The 23,004-nt window shown below is 54.9% G+C and overlaps 1 protein-coding gene and 1 pseudogene across 1 annotated transcript; both read left to right on the top strand.

Annotated features, from left to right (window-relative positions):
- On the top strand, window positions 1-6,316 carry LOC144673938 (serine/threonine-protein kinase pim-3-like; annotated as a pseudogene).
- Window positions 6,317-14,292: 7,976 nt separating this feature from the next.
- On the top strand, window positions 14,293-21,979 carry LOC144673944 (serine/threonine-protein kinase pim-3-like). The gene is made up of 6 exons (XM_078535536.1): window positions 14,293-14,353; window positions 15,748-15,863; window positions 16,800-16,850; window positions 19,039-19,405; window positions 20,592-20,768; window positions 21,699-21,979. The coding sequence occupies exons 1-6, from the start codon at window positions 14,293-14,295 to the stop codon at window positions 21,869-21,871; spliced, it is 945 nt and encodes a 314-aa protein (XP_078391662.1). The 3' UTR covers window positions 21,872-21,979.
- The last annotated feature ends 1,025 nt before the right edge of the window (window positions 21,980-23,004 follow it).

Raw genomic sequence — 23,004 nt, forward strand, 5'->3', positions numbered from 1 at the left:
ATGGAGTGTAATTCTAACTCTCTCTCTCTCTCTGCCTCACCTCCTGCAGTGAAGAAGAGAGAAAGCTTCAAGAAACTGTACAGTGTGGGCAAGAAACTGGGCAGCGGCGGCTTCGGAACAGTTTTCTCGGCTGTGAGGATCTTCGATGGAGCTCCGGTGAGAGAGGAGGGGGGAAAGGAGGGTATTAATGTAATAAGCACATCGATATATAGACACACACACTCAGACACACACACACACTCAGACACACACAGAGACACACTCAGACACACACACACACTCAGACACACACACACACTCAGACACACACACACACACTCAGAGACACAAACACACTCAGACACACACACACACACTCAGACACACAGACACACTCAGACACACACACACACAAACACACAGACACAGACGCAAAAACATTCACACAGACACTCACTCACACAAACATGCACATAGACACACTCACTCACACACACAGAGATCCTCACAGTCATGCACAGCCAAACACGCACACACACACACTCGCTCCCAGACACTCAGACACACACACACACACACACGCTCCCAGACACACAGACACACACACACACACACACGCCCCCAGACACACACACTCAGACACACACACACTCAGACACAAACACACACACACACACTCAGACACAAACACACAGACACAAACACACACACACAGACGCACACACACTCAGAAACAAACACAAACACACACTCAGACACACACAAACACAAACACACACACTCAGACACACACACACACACTCAGACACAGACGCAAAAACATTCACACAGACACTCACTCACACAAACATGCACATAGACACACTCACTCACACACACACAGAGATCCTCACAGTCATGCACAGCCAAACACGCACACACACAAACACACACTCAGACACACCCACAGGCATACACAGAGACACACACAGGCATACACAGAGACACACTGCCATCTAGAAGCTTCCGTTTTTAGTGCAATAAATTGTAAAACGCGAGCACAACATTCCGGGGGTCGCGGGGGGAGTGAAGAGCCAAAATAATTGCCAGGGATCAATGTTTACACCTGCAGGTGTTGCTGATGTTTCTATAGGGGGGAGGGAGACAAGGTGTGTGTTAACTCAGTATGAAACTTCACTTAAAATATATCAATATGGATGTAGTGTTTAAAGTCAGCTGGTTTGAATGAATTGGGATCCTGTTTCTGTGCCAGGTGGCGGTTAAACACGTGCCCAGGAAGAAAGTGGTGGATTGGGGTCGTCTGGTGAGTTTAAAATGATTTGAATAAGACTTGTGAACCTGTCTCTGTCTGAGTGTGTGCGAGTGTGCATCTGAGTGTGTGCAAAGTGTGCGTCTGAGCGTGCAAGTGTGTGTGTGTGAGTCTGTGCGTCTCAGTTCAAAGTGTGTGTGTGTGAGTCTGAGTGCAAAGTGTGTGTGTAAAGTGTGCATCTGAGTGTGCAAGTGTGTGTCTGACTGTGTGCAAGTGTGACTGAGTGTGAGAATGTTTGAGAGTGTGTGCGAGTGTGTCTGAGTGTGCGAGTAACTCAATGTGAAAGTGTGTGCGAGTGTGAGTGTGTGCAAGTGTGTGTCTGAGCGTGAGAGAGTGAGTGTGAGTGTGTGTGTGTTGGAGGGCGTGTGCGAGAGTGAGTGTGAGTGTGTGTGTGTTGGAGGGCGTGTGCGAAAGTGAGTGTGACTGTGTGTGTGTTGGAGGGTGTGTGCGAGAGTGAGTGTGAGTGTGTGTGTGTTGGAGGGCGTGTGCGAGAGTGAGTGTGTGTGTGTTGGAGGGCATGTGCGAGAGCGAGTGTGAGTGTGTGTGTGTTGGAGGGCGTGTGCGAGAGTGAGTGTGAGTGTGTGTGTGTTGGAGGGCGTGTGCGAGAGTGAGTGTGAGTGTGTGTGTGTGTTGGAGGGCGTGTGCGAGAGTGAGTGTGAGTGTGTGTGTGTTGGAGGGCGTGTGCGAGAGTGAGTGTGAGTGTGTTTGTGCAGAGGAGCTGGTTCTTGTTTGCAATTCAGTGAAAAATGACGAAGACTTTCTTTTCAATCTTCGTTCTGTGATATATTTATTACAACCCTAGATCTCATTGCCTTTGAGGGAATGTTTACTTTGCTTTCCCTCCGTGACATCAGTTTAGAGGGAAAAACCCAGGAAACTGAGTCATCGCAACAGAAAATTGTTAAAGGTGAAGTAGTCACCAGGGGTCGCCCCACAAGGGAGTTTTTTAAAGATAGAACATCAATCTCAACTTGTATCTCCCCCAAACCAACCTCTTCACCCTCCCTACCCACCTCCAACTTCATCTCCCCCCAAACCAGCCTCTTCCCAACCCCGACCCACCCCCTACTCCAACTCCCCCTAAACCAGCCTCTTCCCAAACTCTACTCACCCCCAACTCCAACTCCCCCCAAACCAGCCTCTTCCCAACCCCTACCCACCCCCAACTCCAACTCTCCTCAAACCAGCCTCTTCCCAACCCCTACCCACCCCCAACTCCAACTCTCCTCAAACCAGCCTCTTCCCACCCCCTACCCACCCCCCAACTCCATCCCCCCCCAAACCAGCCTCTTCCCACCCCCTACCCACCCAAAAATCCATCCCCCCCCAAACCAGCCTCTTCCCACCCCCAACTCCATCTCACCCCAAACCAGCCTCTTCCCAACCCCTACCCACCCCCAACTCCATCCCCCCCCCAAACCAGCCTCTTCCCACCCCCTACCCACCCCCAACTTCATCCCCCCCAAACCAGCCTCTTCCCACACCCTACCCACCCCCAACTCCATCTCCCCCCAAACCAGCCTCTTCCCAACCCCTACCCACCCCCAACTCCATCCCCGCCCCAAACCAGCCTCTTCCCAAACCCTAACCACCCCCAACTCCATCTCCCCCTAAACCAGCCTCTTCCCACCCTCTACCCACCCCCAAATCCATCTCCCCCAAACTAGCCTCTTCCCACCCCCAACTCCATCTCCCCCCAAACCAGCCTCTTCCCAAACCCTACCCACCCTCAACTCCATCTCCCCGCAAACCAGCCTCTTCCCACCCTCTACTCCATCTCCCCCAAACCAGCCTCTTCCAACCCCCTACCCACCCCCAACTCCATCTCCCCCCAAACCAGCCTCTTCCCAAACCCTACCCACCCCCAAATCCATCTCCCCCAAACCAGCCTCTTCCCAACCCCTACCCACCCCCAACTCCAACTCTCCTCAAACCAGTCTCTTCCCAACCCCTACCTACCCCCAACTCCAACTCTCCTCAAACCAGCCTCTTCCAACCCCCTACCCACCCCCAACTCCATCTCCCCCCAAACCAGCCTCTTCCCAACCCCTTCCAACCCACAACTCCATCCCCGCCCCAAACCAGCCTCTTCCCAACCCCTACCCACCCCCAACTCCATCTCCCCTAAACCAGCCTCTTCCCACCCTCTACCCACCCCCAACTCCATCTCCCCCAAACTAGCCTCTTCCCAGCCCCAACTCCATCTCCCCCCCAAACCAGCCTCTTCCCAAACCCTACCCACCCCCAACTCCATCTTCTCCCAAACCAGCCTCTTCCCAAACCCTACCCACCCCCAACTCCATCTTCCCCCGAACCAGCCTCTTCCCAAACCCTACCCACCCCCAACTCCATCTCCCCCCAAACCTGCCTCTTCCCACCCTCTACTCCATCTCCCCCAAACCAGCCTCTTCCAACCCACTACCCACCCCCAACTCCATCTCCCCCCAAACCAGCCTCTTCCCAAACCCTACCCACCCCCAAATCCATCTCCCCCAAACCAGCCTCTTCCAACCACCTACCCACGCCCAACTCCATCTCCCCCTAAACCAGCCTCTTCCCACCCCCAACTCCATCTCCACCCCAAACCAGCCTCTTCCCAAACCCTACCCACCCCCAACTCCATCTCTCTCCAAACCAGCCTCTTCACACCCCCTACCCACCCCAAACTCCATCTCTCCCCAAACCAGCCTCTTCACACCCCCAAGTCCATCTCCCCACAATCCAGCCTCTTCCCACCCCCAACTCCATCACCCCCAAACCAGCCTCTTCCAACCCCCTACCCACGCCCAACTCCATCTCCCCCTAAACCAGCCTCTTCCCACCCCCAACTCCATCTCCACCCCAAACCAGCCTCTTCCCAAACCCTACCCACCCCCAACTCCATCTCTCTCCAAACCAGCCTCTTCACACCCTCTACCCACCCCCAACTCCATCTCTCCCCAAACCAGCCTCTTCACACCCCCAGCTCCATCTCCCCGCAAACCAGCCTCTTCACACCCCCAAGTCCATCTCCCCCCAATCCAGCCTCTTCCCACCCCCAACTCCATCACCCCCAAACCAGCCTCTTCCCAAACCCTACCCACCCCCAACTCCAGCCATTTCTCTTTGCGAACTTGTTCCCTGCTGCCCATGTTCTGAATCCTGCTATCCTTGTGCCCTCTGCTTGCAGAATGACCGCCCCGTGCCCATGGAGATCATCCTGATGTGGAAGGTGTCTTTGCCGGAGCACCGAGGCGTGATTCGCCTGCTGGACTGGTTCTCCACTCCGGACGGTTTCCTGCTGGTGATGGAGCGCCCGCCCAGTGCCAACGACCTCTTCGACCTCATCACTGAGCAGGGCCCACCGGGCGAGGATCGCGCCCGCTCCTTCTTCCGCCAGGTGGTAGAGGCACTGCGGCACTGCCATGCCTGTGGGGTCACGCACCAGGACGTCAAGGACGAGAACCTCCTGGTCGACCTGCACACCGACGAGCTCAAGCTCATCGACTTCGGTTCGGCAGCCCTGCTGCGCGACACCGCCTACACCGATTTCGATGGTGAGTATCCCGGCCCGGACACTCTCTGGGGGCATCCCGGAAGCAGCTGGGGGCACAGCGGCTCCTCCTTTCTCTCTCTGACACCTGGGATCCCAGACTTGTTGCGCGGACGCCAATTCCCTCCCACAGTTTGGCTCAGCACTGACCCTCCCACAGTGCGGCTCAGAACTGACCCTCCGACAGTGCAGCTTAGCACTGACCCTCGCACAGTTTGGCTCAGCACTGACCCTCCCACAGTTTGGCTCAGCACTGACCCTCCGACAGTGCGGCTCAGCACTGACCCTCCGACAGTGCGGCGCTCCCTCAGCACTGACCCTCCGACAGTGCGGCGCTCCCTCAGCACAGACCCTCCGACAGTGCGGCGCTCCCTCAGCACTGACCCTCCGACAGTGCAGCTCAGCACTGACCCTCCCACAGTTTGGATCAGCACTGACCCTCCCACAGTTTGGCTCAGCACTGACCCTCCGACAGTGCGGCTCAGCACTGACCCTCCGACAGTGCGGCGCTCCCTTAGCACTGACCCTCCGACAGCGCAGCGCTCCCTCGGTACTGACCCTCCGACAGCGCGGCGCTCCCTCGATTTTAGTACTGGGATGGGGGGATAGGGCAGGGGGGGGCGAGTGTCAGGCGTGGGTATTTTGGGGGCATCGGGGCATTAAAAGCACAAAGCAATGCTGGGTGGGGTAAATAGTCTCACAGTGAATGTTGTCTGGTTTTAATCTTGTCTCTCTCTCTCTCTCCTATTTCCCTCTCTTTCTGATGTAAATGCTCAGGCACCAGAGTGTACAGCCCGCCAGAGTACATCAGTGAAGGGCGCTACCATGCCCGGTCCGCTACTGTCTGGTCCCTCGGGGTCTTGCTCTACGACATGGTCTGTGGTGACATCCCCTTCGAGCGAGACGTGGAGATCCTGGCTGGTGAGATCCAGCTGCCCTCGAGCATCTCCAAGGGTAAGTGGTCTCACCAACGCCCTGTCCAGTTGTAGCAAGACTTCCCCACTTTTGTACTTCATCCCCCCCCTCGCAATAAAGGACAACTTTCCATTTGTCTTCCTCATCACTCGCTGCATCTGCATACCAACTTTTTGAGATTCATGTCCCAGGACACCCAGATCCCTCTGCACCGCAGCCTTCTCCAGTCTCTCTCTCTCTTTCTCTCATTCATTTCTTCCCCGCGATGCAATTTTTAATGGACCATCTTGTGCTTCCTTCCCCCCTTCCCCCTGCAGAGTGCGAGGAGCTGATACGATGGTGCCTCTCCATGCAACCCTCCAAACGCCGCACCCTCCACCAGATATTGTACCACCCGTGGGTGCAGCGGGACATCACCAGACCGAAAGCCGTGGGCCTCTGGAGCCCGGGGGGAGACTCCGACTGTAGCGCCAGCCAGGAGAGACTGTAGGGAGCAGACAGACCGGGCATGGACACACTCTGTTGCTGGTCACCGTATGGAAGGAGGAGGAACTTTCAGGACTGATGGGGACCTCGCCTGATCGCTCCGTCAGCAGTGGCTGGCTGCTCAGTGAACATTGGCCCCAGGGCCGGAGAGAACTCGAACTGCACACCCCTTGTCCATCTCCCAATAGTGGCCGAGGGATTTCCATGTCCACCAGGATGGCAGTCGGGAGCCTCAGGTTTAACGTCTCATCCTGAAAGACGGCGCCTCAGACAGTGCGGCGCTCCCTCAGCACTGACCCTCCGACAGTGCGGCGCTTCCTCAGCACTGACCCTCCGACAGCGCGACTCTCCCTCAGCACTGACCCTCCGGCAGTGCGGCGCTCCCTCAGCACTGACCCTCCGACAGTGCGGCGAGAGGGAGGGTGTAAAGAGATGGGGATCTAACCCCATTATGATGGTTCGTGTATGCACGGGTGGCAGGAGCGAGGTGTTTAAGGAACTGACCGGCCCCCCTGGCCGATCAGCTGTTGTTCAGTCATCGAATCACAAATGTGTCTATTCAAATGTATATATATTTATAAGCTAAGCATGAAACCCTCTTGTGAATCGCGGCACGAGACTGTCTTTAAATCGCGGTGCCAGTTAGCGAACCGAAAGTCGTTACAGCATAGGAGGCCATTCGGCCCATCGAGCTGGTGCCAGAGAAACTACCTGCGTATTTATGATGTTTTGTGTGTACACAATAAAATTAAACATTGTTTCAGTCAGTGGTATATTGTGTGTGTGTGTGTGTGTGTACACATCTCTGTGAACAGGAACAGGAGGAGACCATTCAGCCCCTTCTCGAGCCTGTTACACAGGAACAGGAGGAGTCCATTCAGCCCACCTCTCGAGCCTGTTACACAGGAACAGGAGTAGGCCATTCAGCCCATCTCTAGAGACTGTTACACAGGAACAGGAGGAGTCCATTCAGCCCCCCTCTCGAGCCTGTTACACAGGAACAGGAGGAGGCCATTCAGCCCCCCTCTCGAGACTTTTAAACAGGAACAGGAGGCGGCCTTTGGCCCTTGAGCCTCGAAGGGCTGAATGGCCTCCACCTGTGGATGGCCCAATATGAAACTGGGGCAAACGCTGCCACCTGCTGGTCAACAAAAACCTCGACGACCTGACAGAGGCTCAACAGCAGGTACGGTTTCAAAAGCTCCGACAGTGCGGCAGTCCCTCAGCACTGACCCTCCGACAGTGCGGCGCTCCCTCAGCACTGACCCTCCGACAGTGCGGCTCTCCCTCAGCACTGACCCTCCAACAGTGCGGCTCTCCCTCAGCACTGACCCTCCAACAGTGCGGCACTCCCTCAGTACTGACCCTCCAATAGTGCGGCACTCCCTCAGTACTGACCCTCCAATAGCGCGGCACTCCCTAAGCACTGACCCTCCAACAGTGCGGCACTCCCTCAGCACTGACCCTCCAACAGTGCGGCACTCCCTCAGCACTGACCCTCCATCAGTGCGGCACTCCCTCAGCACTGACCCTCCAACAGTGCGGCACTCCCTCAGTACTGACCCTCCAATAGTGCGGCACTCCCTCAGTACTGACCCTCCAACAGCGCGGCACTCCCTCAGCACTGACCCTCCAACAGTGCGGCACTCCCTCAGCACTGACCCTCCAACAGTGCGGCACTCCCTCAGCCCTGACCCTCCGAATGTGCAGCGCTCCCTCAGCACTGACCCTCCGACCGTGCGTTTTTCCCACAGAACTGACCCTCCAACAATGCAGCACCGACCCTCCAACAACGTGGCGCTCCCTCAGTACTGCCCCTGCGACAGTGCAGCGCTCCCTCAGCACTGACCGTCCAACAGTGCGGCGCTCTCTCAGTACTGACCCTCCAACACTGCGGCTCTCCCTCAGCACTGACCCTCCGACAGTGCTGCACTCCCTCAAAACTGACCCTCCTACAGTGCGGCTCCCTCAGTACTGACCCTCCGACAGTGCGGCTCTCCCTCAGCACTGACCCTCCGACAGTGCCGCACTCCCTCGAAACTGACCCTCCTACAGTGCGGCTCCCTCTGCAATGACCCTCCGACAGTGCGGCGCTCCCTCAGTACTGACCCTCCGACAGTGCGGCTCTCCCTCAGCACTGACCCTCCGACAGTGCCGCACTCCCTCAAAACTGACCCTCCTACAGTGCGGCTCCCTCAGTACTGACCCTCCGACAGTGCGGCTCTCCCTCAGCACTGACCCTCCGACAGTGCGGCGCTCCCTCAGCACTGACCCTCCGACAGTGCGGCTCCCTCAGTACTGACCCTCCGACAGTGCGGCGCACCCACAGCGCTGACCCTACAACAATTCGTAGCTCCCTCACTACTGACCCTTCGACAGTGCGGTGTTCCATCTGTACTGATGCTCCAATAGCGTGGCGCTCCCTCAGCAATGACCCTCCGACAGTCCGGCTCTCCCTCAACACTGACCCTCCGACAGTGTGGCGCTCCCTTAGCGATGACTCTCCGACAGTCCGGCGTACATCAGCACTGACCCTCCGACAGTGCGGCGCACCCTCAGCACTGACCCTCCAACAGCTCGGCGCTCCCTCAGGACTGAACCTCTGACAGTGTGGCTCCCTCAGCACTGACCTTACGACAGTGCGGTGCTATCTAAGCACTGACCCTCCGAAAGTATGGCACTCCCTCAGCACTGACCCTCTGACCGTGCGGCGCTCCCTAAGCACTGACCCTCCAACAGCGTGGCGCTCCCTCAGCCCTGACCCTCCGAATGTGCAGTGCTCCCTCAGCACTGACCCTCCAACAGTGCGGCACTCCCTCAGTACTGACCCTCCGACAGTGCGGCACTCCCTCAGCACTGACACTACGACGGTGCGGCGCTCCCTCAGCACTGACCCTCCAACAGTGCGGCACTCCCTCAGTACTGACCCTCCGACAGTGCAGCACTCCCTTGGCACTGACCCTTCAACAGTGCGACGCTCCCTCAGCACTGACCCTCCGACAGTGCGGCGCTCCCTCAGCACTGACCCTCCGACAGTGCGGAGTTTCCTCAATACTCACCCTCCAACAGTGATTTCCATGAGCAGCCGCAATCTCTCTCCATTCTCCCCTTAAGGACACTTGCCAGCTTTACAGATCTGGCACTTTTCTGGAGGGGGTGTTGGGTGGGGCATTGAGAGATTCCTTCCTCACTCCCATCCCCACCCCCCACCCCCGCATCCTCGTGCACACGGATAAGGGAAGAAGCCTGGATTTAAGGGGAAATCAACGCACCGTCGTTCGATCGCATTGTGATGCACGCTGTGGCCAAATAGCTGAGGGGGAGTTGGTGAGGTTGGGGGATGGCACCGGAGAGCCGTTGGCCATGCCAGTGCCTTGGGGAGAGCGCCAGGGGAGGCCCGAGCTTGGGTGAGGTTCTGGGGAAATTCTGGAACCAGCTGTGTCCACCCTGGTCTGTAAATCCTCGTGTATTGTGCCCAGGCCCTAGAGGGTGCCGCTGAGATCATGTTCCTGGTTCAACGTGAAACCCTCTTGTGAATGGCGGCACGAGACTGTCTTTAAATCGCGGTGTCAGTTAGTGAACCAACAGTCGTTACAGCATAGCAGGCCATTCGGCCCATCGAGCTGATGCCAGAGAAACTACCTGCGTATTTATGATGTTTTGTGTGTACTCAATAAAATTAAACGTTGTTTCAGTCAGTGGTATATTGTGTGTGTGTGTGTGTGTACACGTCTCTGCAAATAGGAACAGGAGGAGGCCATTCAGCCCCTCTGAAGTCTGTTATACAGGGACAGGATGAGGCCATTCCACCCATCTCTAGAGACTGTTACACAGGAACAGGAGGAGGCCATTCAGCCCCTCTCTCAAGCCTGTTACACAGGAACAGGAAGAGACCCATTCAGGCCCTTGAGCTTCGAAGGGCTGAATGGCCTCCTCCTGTGGATGGCCCAATATGAAACTGGGGCAAACGCTGCCACCTGCTGGTCAACAAAACCTCGACGACCTGACAGAGGCTCAACAGCAGTCGGGCAGGTTCGGTTTCAAAAGCTCATGTTGGGGGGTGGGCAGTTTGAACGGTGGTGGGGGAGGGGGGGGGTCGGAGCCTTTGAAGGCGGAGGCGTTGGTCCAATCACAGAATGACACAGCTCAAGAGGAGGCCATTCAGCCCATCATGCATGTGCTGGCTCTGTGAAAGTGCTGTCCAATTAGCCCCACACTCTACCCCCCACCCCCGACCCCACCGGCTCTTTCCCCCCCATAACCCTGCACGTTTTTCCCCTTCCAGTATTTATCCAATTCCCCCCTTATCGAAGAGAGAGAGAGAGAGAGAGAGCCAAGGAAAGACTGACCGTAGCGAAAGAATGACCTGCGTTTATATAGCGCCTTTCTCCACCAGCAGACACCTCCAAGTGCCTCGCAGCCAATGAAGCACCTTTGCAGGTGGGGTCACTCTAGTAGGGGAAAGGGATCACCATTTTGCAGCAGAGGAAGATCCCACGAGCAGCCGATGTCAGGGGATCTTTTATGTCCACCTGAGAGGGTGGGCGCAGGCCTCAGGTTTAATGTCTCATCCTGAAGGATGGAGAGAGAGAGAGAGAGAGACAGAGAGACAGAGAGAGAGAGACAGAGAGAGAGAGATATAGACAGAGAGAGAGAGAAATAGATAGAGAGAGAGATAGACAGAGAGAGATAGACAGAGAGAGAGACAGAGAGAGAGACAGAGAGAGAGCGAGAGAGAGAGAGAGGGAGATAGAAGGAGAGGGACAGAGAGAGAGAGAGATAGACAGAGAGAGAAAGAGAAATAGATAGAGAGAGAAAGATATAGACAGAGAGAGAGAGAGAGATAGAAAGAGAGAGAGATAGACAGAGACAGAGATAGATAGAGTTAGAGAGATAGACAGAGAGAGAGAGACAGAGAGATGGAGAAAGAGAGATAGAGAGGGAGCGAGAAAGAGACAGAGAGTGACAGAGAGGGATAGAGAGAAAGGGAGAGAGAGACACAAAGAGAGAGAGAGAGAAAGAGAGAGACAGAGATAGAGAGAGAGAGAAAGAGAGAGACAGAGATAGAGAGAGAGACAGAGATAGAGAGAGAGACAGAGAGAGAGAGACAGAGACAGAGAGAGAGAGAACTTCAGGATTGCAGCGCAGTATCACCAGAACGCCCTGGGTCTGAGAGGGTTAAATTCCGATCAGGGGTCTCACAGGCCGAGCTTGTATTCCCTCGATTATCGAAGATTAAGGGGGGTTCTGATCGAGGGTTTTAAGATGATGGGTTTGGAGGGGGTGGGAGAGCCCAGAATGAGGGGTCCGAACATCACAGTTGGAGCCAGGCGTTCAGGGGTGATGTCAGGAAGCACTTGATACAAAGTGGGGTGGAAATGGGAAACTCCCTCTCCCCGATAAGCCTGTCGAGGCTGAGTCGGTGGGGAGGGGAATTGTAAATTTACACCCTGAGATTGGGAGATTTTTCTGGGTAAGGAGGGGATTGAGGATTACAGAACCCAGGGCAGCAGATGGAGTTAAGATGCTGATCAGCCCTGATCTGGTTGAATCGAGCAAGGCTCGAGGGGCAGAATGGCCTCCTCCTGTTCCTGTCTAACAGGCTTGAGAGGGGCTGAATGGCCCCCTCCTGTTCCTGTCTAACAGGCTTGAGAGGGGCTGAATGGCCTCCTCCTGTTCCTGTCTAAAAGGCCTGAGAGGGGCTGAATGGCCTCCCACAGTCCAAAGGTTCTCCCTCAGCACTGACCCTCCGACAGTGATTTCCATGAGCAGCCGCAATCTCTCTCAATTCTCCCCTTAAGGACACTTGCGAGCTTTACAGACCTGGCACTTTTCTGGAGGGGGTGTTGGGTGGGGCATTGAGATAATCCTTCCTCACTCCCATCCCCACACCCCACCCCCGCATCCTCATGCACACGGATAAGGGAAGAAGCCTGGATTTAAGGGGAAAGCAACGCACCAGTCGTTCGATCGCATTGTGACGCACGCTGTGGCCAAATAGCTGAGGGGGAGTTGGTGAGGTTGGGGGATGGCACCGGAGAGCCGTTGGCCATGCCAGTGCATGGGGAGAGCTCCAGGGGAGGCCCGAGCTTGGGTGAGGTTCTGGGGAAATTCTGGAACCTGCTGTGTCCACCCTGGTCTGTAAATCCTCGTGTATTGTGCCCAGGCCCTAGAGGGTGCCGCTGAGATCATGTTCCTGGTTCAACATGAAACCCTCTTGTGAATGGCGGCACGAGACTGTCTTTAAATCGCGGTGTCTGTTAGTGAACCGACAGTCGTTACAGCATAGCAGGCCATTCGGCCCATCGAGCTGATGCCAGAGAAACTATGATGTTTATTTATGATGTTTTGTGTGTACTCAATAAAATTAAACGTTGTTTCAGTCAGTGGTATATTGTGTGTGTGTGTGTGTGTGTGTGTGTACACGTCTCTGCAAATAGGAACAGGAGGAGGCCATTCAGCCCCCCTCTCGAGAATGTTACACAGGAGCTGGAGGAGGCCCATTCATCCCCCGCCTCGAGCCTGTTACACAGGAACAGTAGGAGGCCATTCAGCCCCTCTCTCGAGCCTGTTACACAGGAACAGTAGGAGGCCATTCAGCCCCTCTCTCGAGCCTGTTACACAGGAACAGTAGGAGGCCATTCAGCCCCTCTCTCGAGCCTGTTACACAGGAACAGTAGGAGGCCATTCAGCCCCTCTCTCGAGCCTGTTACACAGGAACAGTAGGAGGCCATTCAGCCCCTCTCTCGAGCCTGTTACACAGGAACAGTAGGAGGCCATTCAGCCCCTCAAGACTGTTATACAGGAACAGGTCAGTCAGCCCCTCTCGAGCCTGTTACACAGGAACAGGGAGAGGCCGTTCAGCCCCTCTCGAGCCTTTTACACAGGAACAGGGAGAGGCCGTTCAGCCCCTCTCGAGCCTTTTACACAGGAACAGGGGAAAGCAATAAGCCCCCCAAGCATGTTATACAGGAACAGGAGGAGGCCATTCAGGCCCTCTCAAGCCTGTTAGAGAGGAACAAGTCAGTCAGCCCCTAGAGGGAGATTCAGAGAGTCAGAGAGAGCCACCGAAAGAGAGATAGAGGGAGAGACAGAGAGAGAGACAGAGAAAGACAGAGAGAGGAGAGAAACACAGAGACAGAGAGAGATAGAGACAGAGAGAGAGAGACTCAGAGAGAGAGAGAGACAGAGAAAGAGAGTTCGGCGCTCCATAAGACCATAGGAGTAGAAATTAGGCCATTCGGCCCATCGAGTCTGCTCCGCCATTCAATCATGGCTGATCAGTTTCTCAACCCCATTCTCCCGCCTTCTCCCCATAACCTTTGATCCCCCTTACCCATCAGGAACCTATCTATCTCGGTCTTAAATACACTCAATGACCTGGCCTCCACAGTCTTCTGTGGCAATGAATCCCATAGATTCACCCACTCTCTCTGGCTAAAGAAGTTTCTCCTCATCTCTGTTCTAAGAGGTCTTTACTCTGTCTGAGGTAAAACAATGGATGGAACAGAACCTTATCTACCGACTGGGCACTTTACAGCTTCCCAGACTGAATATTGAGTTCAACCACTTTCGATCAGGAACTCTCTCCTCCATCCCCACCCCCTGTTTCCCCCAAACATTTCTATATATTTTTCTTTTCCCACCTATTGCCATTATTGTTTGGAATGTGTTTCCATCCATTGGGCTGTCTGTCCCTTGCATGTCTTGCTTTCTACCCTTAATGTCCCCATTAGCACATTTCTTCGCTGATATCACCACCATCAACACCTCTTTATCCTTTGGCCCGTGACATCTTTTGGTTCCCTCCACCTATCACTGGCCCTCTATCCATCTCTACCTGTCCAACCCCCTCCCCCTTAAACCAGTTTATATATTTCACCCCCTGTTCTATTTTCCCTTAGTTCTGGTCAAGAGACAGAGACACTGGACACGTGAACTGTGCTTCTCTCCCCAGGAAGGGCAAAATTCTTCCTTAAAGAAACAATTATTTTGGAAGCGATTACGAGACTATCTTTCTCTGTCCCAGAGGAATCTTTAACAGCAGCGACACCGTCCCCCCGCAGAGCCAATGCTGTCTACCAAGTTGGGGACTGAGTGCAGCCAGACACCGGCCGAGGGATCGCTCCCAGGTAGGAAATTGTTTTTTACATCGTGAGTTCCCCGAGTGTTCGCGCAGGGTCTTTCCCCCCATCTCCCACCCCCCAGAAGTTGGTGTTTGGGGGAGAAGGGGGAGTGAGCAGGAGTTCTCCAGAGCCAGTGGGATTCAGAGACAGAAACTGAGAGAGAGAGAGAGAGAGAGAGACAGGGACAGAGATGGGCTGGGGCGAAGGGGGCCAGAGACGGATGGAGAGGGAGAGGGAGGTTCGGTTCGGTGATCCCATTAGTTGATGATTGATTGGGTCGGAGAGGGAGAGAAAGGATGAGAGAGAAACAGTGAGAGAGAAACAGAGAGAGACAGAGATAGAGAGAGACAGAGAGAGACGGAGATAGACAGAGAGAGACGGAGATAGACAGAGACGGAGATAGACAGAGACGGAGATAGACAGAGACGGAGAAAGAAAGAAAGACAGAGAGAGAGAGAGAGAGAAAGAGAGAGAGAGAAAGAGAGAGACAGAGACAGAAAGAGAAACAGAGAGACAGAGATAGAGAGAGACAGAGATAGAGAGAGACGGAGATAGACAGAGACGGAGAGAGAAAGAGAGACGGAGAAAGAGAGAGAGAAAGAAAGACAGAGAGAGAGAAAGAAAGACAGAGAGAGAGACAGAGAAAGAAAGAGAGAAAGACAGAGAGAGAATGAGACACAGAAAGACAGAGAGAGATAGAGAGAATGAGACAGAGAGAGAGAGACAGACAGAGAGAGGAGATAGACAGAGAGACGGAGATAGACAGAGACGGAGATAGACAGAGACGGAGAGAGAAAGAGAGACGGAGAGAGAGAAAGAAAGACAGAGAGAGAGAGAGAAAGACAGAGAGAGAATGAGACACAGAAAGACAGAGAGAGATAGAGAGAATGAGACAGAGAGAGAGACAGACAGAGGGAGAGAGTGAAAAAGACAGAGAGAGAAAGAAAGAGAGAGACACAGAGACAGAGAGAGAGAAAGGAAGAGAGAGAAGGGAAGAGAGAGAAGGGAAGAGAGAGAAAGGAAGAGAGAGAAAGAGACAGCGAGAGAGAGAGAGAGTGAGAGAGAAAGAAAGAGACAGAGAGAGCTAGAGAAACAGAACGAGAGAGAGCGAGACAGCAGTGAGACACAGAAAGTGAGACACAGACACACACAAAAAAGCTGTTAGAGAGAGACGGAGAGAGAAGGGGTGACAGAATCACATGTGAGTGAGCGAGAGAGGCAATGGGCAAACTCATTAATTCTCGCTGGAGTTTCGTGGGCTGGGAAGGGTCGGGAGCCTTTGTTACTAAGAACAATTTCAGTCTGATGTGATGTTTGATTGTCTGTCATAACTTTGTTAAACTGAGGCTGGGATCATTGGATGGAGTGTAATTCTCTCTCTCTCTCTCTCTCTGTCTCACCTCCCGCAGTGAAGAAGAGAGAAAGCTTCAAGAAGCTGTACAGTGTGGGCAAGAAACTGGGCAGCGGCGGCTTCGGAACAGTTTTCTCGGCTGTGAGGACCTTCGATGGAGCTCCGGTGAGAGTGGAGGGGGAAAGGAGGGTATTAATGTAATAAGCACATCGATATATAGACACACACACACACTCAGACACACACACACACACACTCAGACACACAAACACACACCACCAGACACACAGAGAGTCACACTCAGACACACACACACACTCAGATACACACACACACACGTCCCCAGACACACACAGAGACACACACCCACACGAACACACACACACCCCCAGACAGACAGAGACACACTCAGACACACACACGCACTCACACACACGCCCCCAGACACACACAGAGATACACTCACACACACACTCAGACACACACACACACATTCAGACACAAACACACGCACACACACTCAGACACACAGAGAGACACACACACACTCAGACACACACACACACACGCTCCCAGACACACAGACACACACACACACACACGCCCCCAGACACACACACTCAGACACACACACACTCAGACACAAACACACACACTCAGACACAAACACACACAGACACAAAAACATTCACACAGACACTCACTCACACAAACATGCACATAGACACACTCACTCACACACACAAAGATCCTCACAGTCATGCACAGCCAAACACGCACACACACAAACACACACTCAGACACACACACAGGCATACACAGAGACACACTGCCATCTGGAAGCTTCCGTTTTTAGTGCAATAAATTGTAAAACGCGAGCACAACATTACAACATTCCGGGGGTCGCGGGGGGAGTGAAGAGCCAAAATAATTGCCAGGGATCAATGTTTACACCTGCAGGTGTTGCTGATGTTTCTATAGGGGGGAGGGAGACAAGGTGTGTGTTAACTCAGTATGAAATTTCACTTAAAATATATTAATATGGATGTAGTGTTTAAAGTCAGCTCATTTGAATGAATTGGGATCCTGTTTCTGTGCCAGGTGGCGGTTAAACATGTGCCCAGGAAGAAAGTGGTGGATTGGGGTCGTCTGGTGAGTTTAAAATGATTTGAATAAAACTTGTGAACCTGTCTCTGTCTGAGTGTGTGCGAGTGTGCATCTGAGTGTGCGCAAAGTGTGCCTCTGAGTGTGCAAGTGTGTGTCTGAGTGTGTGCAAGTGTGACTGAGTGTGAGAATGTTTGAGAGTGTGTCTGAGTGTGCAAGTAACTCAATGTGAGAGTGTGTCAGAGTGTGTCTGCGAGTAACTCTGAATGTTAGAGTGTGCGAGTGTGTCTTAGTGTGTGCAAGTGTGTGTCTGAGTGTGAGAGAGTGAGTATGAGTGTGTGTGTGTTGAGGGCATGTGCGAGAGTGAGTGTGAGAGTGTGTGTGTTGGAGGGCGTGTGCGAGAGTGAGTGTGAGAGTGTGTGTGTTGGAGGGCGTGTGCGAGAGTGAGTGTGAGAGTGTGTGTGTTGGAGGGCGTGTGCGAGAGTGAGTGTGAGAGTGTGTGTGTTGGAGGGAGTGTGAGAGAGTGAGTGTGAGAGTGTGTGTGTTGGAGGGCATGTGCGAGAGTAAGTGTGAGTGTGTGTGTGTTGGAGGGCGTGTGCGAGAGTGAGTGTGAGAGAGTGTGTGTTGGAGGGCGTGTGCGAGAGTGAGTGTGAGTGTGTGTATGTTGGAGGGCGTTGCGAGAGTGAGTATGAGTGTGTGTGTGTTGGAGGGCATTGCGAGAGTTAGTGTCAGTGTGTGTGTGTTGGAGGGCGTGTGCGAGAGTGAGTGTGAGTGTGTGTGTGTTGGAGGGCGTGTGCGAGAGTGAGTGTGAATGTGTGTATGTTGAAGAGCGTGTGCGAGAGTGAGTGTGAGTGTGTGTGTGTTGGAGGGCGTGTGCGAGAGTGAGTGTGAGTGTGTGTGTGTTGGAGGGCGTGTGCGAGAGTGAGTATGAGAGTAGTTGTGTTGGAGGGCGTGTGCGAGAGTGAGTGTGAGTGTGTGTGTGTTGGAGGGCGTGTGCGAGAGTGAGTGTGAGTGTGTGTGTGTTGGAGGGCGTGTGCGAGAGTGAGTGTGAGTTTGTGTGTTGGAGGGCGTGTGCGAGAGTGAGTGTGAGTGTGTGTGTGTTGGAGGGCGTATGCGAGAGAGAGTGTGAGTGTGTTTGTGCAAAGGAGCTGGTTCTTGTTTGCAATTCAGTGAAAAATGATGAAGACTTTCTTTTCAATCTTCGTTCTGTGATATATTTATTACAACCCTAGATCTCATTGCCTTTGAGGGAATGTTTACTTTGCTTTCCCTCCGTGACATCAGTTTAGAGGGAAAAACCCAGGAAACTAAATCATCGCAACAGAAAATTGTTAAAGGTGAACTCGTCACCAGGGGTCGACCCACAAGTGAGTTTTTTTTTAGATAGCACATCAATCTCAACGTGTAACCCCCCCCAAACCAGTCTCTTCCCACCCCCTACCCACCCCCAACTCCATCTCCCCCCAAAACCAGCCTCTTCGCCCCCCCTACCCACCCCCAACTCCATCTCCCCCCAAAACCAGCCTCTTCCCACCCCCTACCCACCCCCAACTCCATCTCCCCCCAAAACCAGCCTCTTCCCACCCCCTACCCACCCCCAACTCCATCACCCCCCAAAACCAGCCTCTTCCCACCCCCTACCCACCCCCAACTCCATCTCCCCCCAAACCAGCCTCTTCCCAACCCCCAACCCACACCCTACTCCATCTCCCCCCAAAACCAGCCTCTTCCCACCCCCTACCCACCCCCAACTCCATCTCCCCCAAACCAGCCTCTTCCCAACCCCCAACCCACACCCAACTCCGTCTCCCCCCCAAACCAGCCTCTTCCCACCCCCTACCCACCCCCAACTCCATCTCCCCCCAAACTAGCCTCTTCCCAACCCCAACTCCATCTCCCCTAAACCAGCCTCTTCCCAACCCGCTACCCACCCCAACCCCATCTCCCACCAAACGAGCCTCTTCCCACCCCCTACCCACCCCCAACTCCATCTCCCCCCAAACCATCCTCTTCCCAACCCCAACTCCATCTCCCCAAACCAGCCACTTCACACCCCCTACCCACCCCCTACCCACCCCCAACTCCATCTCCCCCAAACCAGCCTCTTCCCACCCCCAACTCCATCTACCCACAAACCAGACTCTTCCCACCCACAGCTCCAGCCATTTCTCTTTGCGAACTTGTTCCCTGCTGCCCATGTTCTGAATCCTGCCATCCTTGTGCCCTCTGCTTGCAGAATCACCGCCCCGTGCCCATGGAGATCATCCTGATGTGGAAGGTGTCTTTGCCGGAGCACCGAGGCGTGATTCGCCTGCTGGACTGGTTCTCCAGGCCGGCCGGCTTCCTGCTGGTGTTGGAGCGCCCGCCCAGCGCCAAGGACCTCTGCGACCTCATCGCCGAGCAGGGCCCGCTGAGCGAGGAACGCGCCTGCTCCTTCTTCCGCCAGGCGGTGGAGGCACTGCGGCACTGCCATGCCTGTGGGGTCGCGCACCGGGACGTGAAGTGCGAGAACCTCCTGGTCGACCTGCACACTGACGAGCTCAAGCTCATCGACTTCGGCTCAGCAGCCCTGCTGCGCGACACCGCCTACACCGATATCAGTGGTGAGTACCCCTGCCCGGACACTCCCTGGGGGCATCGCGGAAGCAGCTGGGGGCACAGCGGCTCCTCCTTTCTCTCTCTGACACCTGGGATCCCAGACTTGTTGCGCAGACGCCAATTCCCTCCCACAGTGCGGCTCAGTACTGACCCTCCCACAGTGCGGCTCAGAACTGACCCTCCGACAGCGTGGCGCTCCCTCAGCACTGACCCACCAACAGTGCGGCTCAGCAGTGACCTTCCGACAGTGCGGCTCAGTACTGACCCTCCGACAGCGGGGCGCTCCCTCAGCACTGACCCTGCGACAGTGCGGAGCTCCCTCAGCACTGACCCTGCGACAGTGCGGAGCTCCCTCAGCACTGACCCTCCGACAGTGCGGAGCTCCTTGAAGAACTGACACTCCGACAGTGCGGAGCTCCCTCAGCACTGACCCTCCGACAGTGCGGCTCAGCACTGACCCTCCGACAGCGCTGCTCAGCACTGACCCTCCGACAGTGCGGCGCTCCCTCAGCACTGACCCTCCGACAGTGTGGCGCTCCCTCAGCACTGACCATCCGACAGTGCGGAGCTCCCTCAGCACTGACCCACCGACAGTGCGGAGTTCCCTCAGCGCTGACCCACCGACAGCGCGGAGCTCCCTCATCGCTGACCCTCCAACAGCGCAGCGCTCCCTCAGCACTGACCCTCCGACATTGCGGAGCTCCCTCAGCACTGACCCTCCGACAGTGTGGAGCTCGCTCAGCACTGACCCGCCGATAGTGCGGCGCTCCCTCAGTACTGACCCTCCGACAGTGCGGACATCCCTCAGCACTGACCCTCCGACAGTGTGGAACTCCCTCAGCACTGACCCGCCGATAGTGCGGCGCTCCCTCAGTACTGACCCTCCGACAGTGCGGACCTCCCTCAGCACTGACCCTCCGACAGTACGGCTCAGCACTGACCCTCCGACAGTGCGGCGCTCCCTCAGCACTGAACGTCCAACAGTGCGCCGCTCCCTCGGTACTAGCACTGGGCTGGGGTGGTAGGGCAGGTGGACGAGTGTCAGGCGTGGGTATTTTGGGGGAATCAGGGCATTAAAACCACAAAGCAATGCTGGGTGGGGTAAATAGTTTCACAGTGAATGTTGTCTGGTTTTAATCTTGTCTCTCTCTCTCTCTCCTATTTCCGTCTCTTTCTGATGTAAATGCTCAGGCACCAGAGTGTACAGCCCGCCAGAGTACATCAGTGAAAGGCGCTACCATGCCCGCTCCGCTACTGTCTGGTCCCTCGGGGTCTTGCTCTACGCCATGGTCTGTGGTGACATCCCCTTCAAGCGAGACGTGGAGATCCTGGCTGGCGAGATCCAGCTGCCCTTCGGTATCTCCAAGGGTAAGTGGCAGAGGGGGTGGAGAGAGGGGATTTTAGTTTTAAAGCATCCTTCACTGTCTCTCCTTTCCTAAGATCTCAAGAAATAGGGGCAGTAGGAGGCCATTCAGCCCCTCAAACCTGCTCCCCCATTCAATACGATCGCCTCTGATCCGATTGTTACTCAACTCCACTTCCTTGTCCGTCCCCCTCATAACCCTCGACTCCCCTCGCCGATCAGAAATCTGTCTCACTCGGCCTTGAATATATTCAGTGACCCGACCCCCACTGCTCTCTGGGGGGGGAGAGAATTCCACAGACTGACCACCCTCTGAGAGAAGAAATTCCTCCTCAAATCCGTCTTCAATGGGAGTCCCCTCATTCTGAAACTGTGCCCCCTCCCCCCTCGTTCTAGATTCCCCTCCACGAGGGGAGGGAAACATCCCCTCAGCATCCACCCTGTCAAAGCCCCTCCCCTCAGAATCTGATATGTTTCAATAAGATCACCTCTCATTCTTCTAAACTCCAATGGGTAGAGGCCCAACCTGCTCAACCTTTCCTCATCAGACAAACCCCCTTCGTCCCAGGAATCGGCCGAGTGAACCTTCTCTGAACGGCTTCCCATGCGAGTCTGTCCCTCCTGAAGTAAGGGGACCAGAACTGTCCACAGTGCCCCAGGAGCGTCCTCACCAACGCCCTGTCCAGTTGTAGCAAGACTTCCCCACTTTTATACTCCATCCCCCCCCTTGCAATAAAGGACAACTTTCCATTTGTCTTCCTCATCACTCGCTGCATCTGCATACCAACTTTTTGAGATTCATGTACCAGGACACCCAGATCCCTCTGCACCACCGCCTTCTCCAGTCTCTCTCTCTCTTTCTCACATTCATTTCTTCCCCGCGATGCAATTTTTAATAGACCATCTTGTGCTTCCTTCCCCCCTTCCCCCTGCAGAGTGCGAGGAGCTGATACGATGGTGCCTCTCCATGCAACCCTCCAAACGCCCCACCCTCCACCAGATATTGTACCACCCGTGGGTGCAGCGGGACATCACCAGACCGAAAGCCGTGGGCCTCTGGAACCCGGGGGGAGACTCCGACTGTAGCGCCAGCCAGGAGAGACTGTAGGGAGCAGACAGACCGGGCATGGACACACTCTGTTGCTGGTCACCGTATGGAAGGAGGAGGAACTTTCAGGACTGATGGGGACCTCGCCTGATCGCTCTGTCAGCAGTGGCTGGCTGCTCAGTGAACATTGGCCCCAGGGCCGGAGAGAACTCGAACTGCACACCCCTTGTTCATCTCCCAATAGTGGCCGAGGGATTTCCATGTCCACCAGGATGGCAGTCGGGGGCCTCAGGTTTAACGTCTCATCCTGAAAGACGGCGTCTCAGACAGTGCGGCGCTCCCTCAGCACTGACCCTCCGACAGTGCGGCGCTCCCTCAGCACTGACCCTCCGACAGTGCGGCGCTTCCTCAGCACTGACCCTCCGACAGCGCGACTCTCCCTCAGCACTGACCCTCCGACAGTGCGGCGCTCCCTCAGCACTGACCCTCCGACAGTGCGGCAAGAGAGGGGGGTGCAATGAGATGTGGATCTAACACCATTATGATGGTTCGTGTATGCACAGGGGTGGCAGGAGCGAGGTGTTTAAGGAACTGACCAGCCCCCCTGGCCGATCAGCTGTTGTTCAGTCATCGAATCACAAATGTGTCTATTTAAATGTATATATATTTATAAGCTAAGCGTGAAACCCCCTTGTGAATCACGGCACGAGACTGTCTTTAAATCGCGGTGTCAGTTAGTGAACCAACAGTCGTAACAGCATAGCAGGCCATTCGGCCCATCGAGTTGATGCCAGAGAAACTACCTGCGTATTTATGATGTTTTGTGTGGACTCAATAAAATTAAACGTTGTTTCAGTCAGTGGTATATTGTGTGTGTGTGTGTGTACACGTCTCTGCAAATAGGAACAGGAGGAGGCCATTCAGCCCCACTCTCGAGACTGTTACACAGGAACAGGAGGAGGCCATTCAGCCCCACTCTCGAGACTGTTACACAGGAACAGGAGGAGGCCCATTCAGGCCCTTGAGCCTCGAAGGGCTGAATGGCCTCCTCCTGTGAATGGCCCAATATGAAACTGGGGCAAACGCTGCCACCTGCTGGTCAACAAAACCTCGACGACCTGACAGAGGCTCAACAGCAGTCGGGCAGGTTCGGTTTCAAAAGCTCATGTTGGGGGGTGGGCAAGTTGAACGGG

The sequence above is a fragment of the Cetorhinus maximus genome, unplaced genomic scaffold (genome assembly GCF_964194155.1).
Source record: "Cetorhinus maximus unplaced genomic scaffold, sCetMax3.hap1.1 HAP1_SCAFFOLD_519, whole genome shotgun sequence".
NCBI classification, from domain to species: Eukaryota; Metazoa; Chordata; class Chondrichthyes; order Lamniformes; family Cetorhinidae; genus Cetorhinus; species Cetorhinus maximus.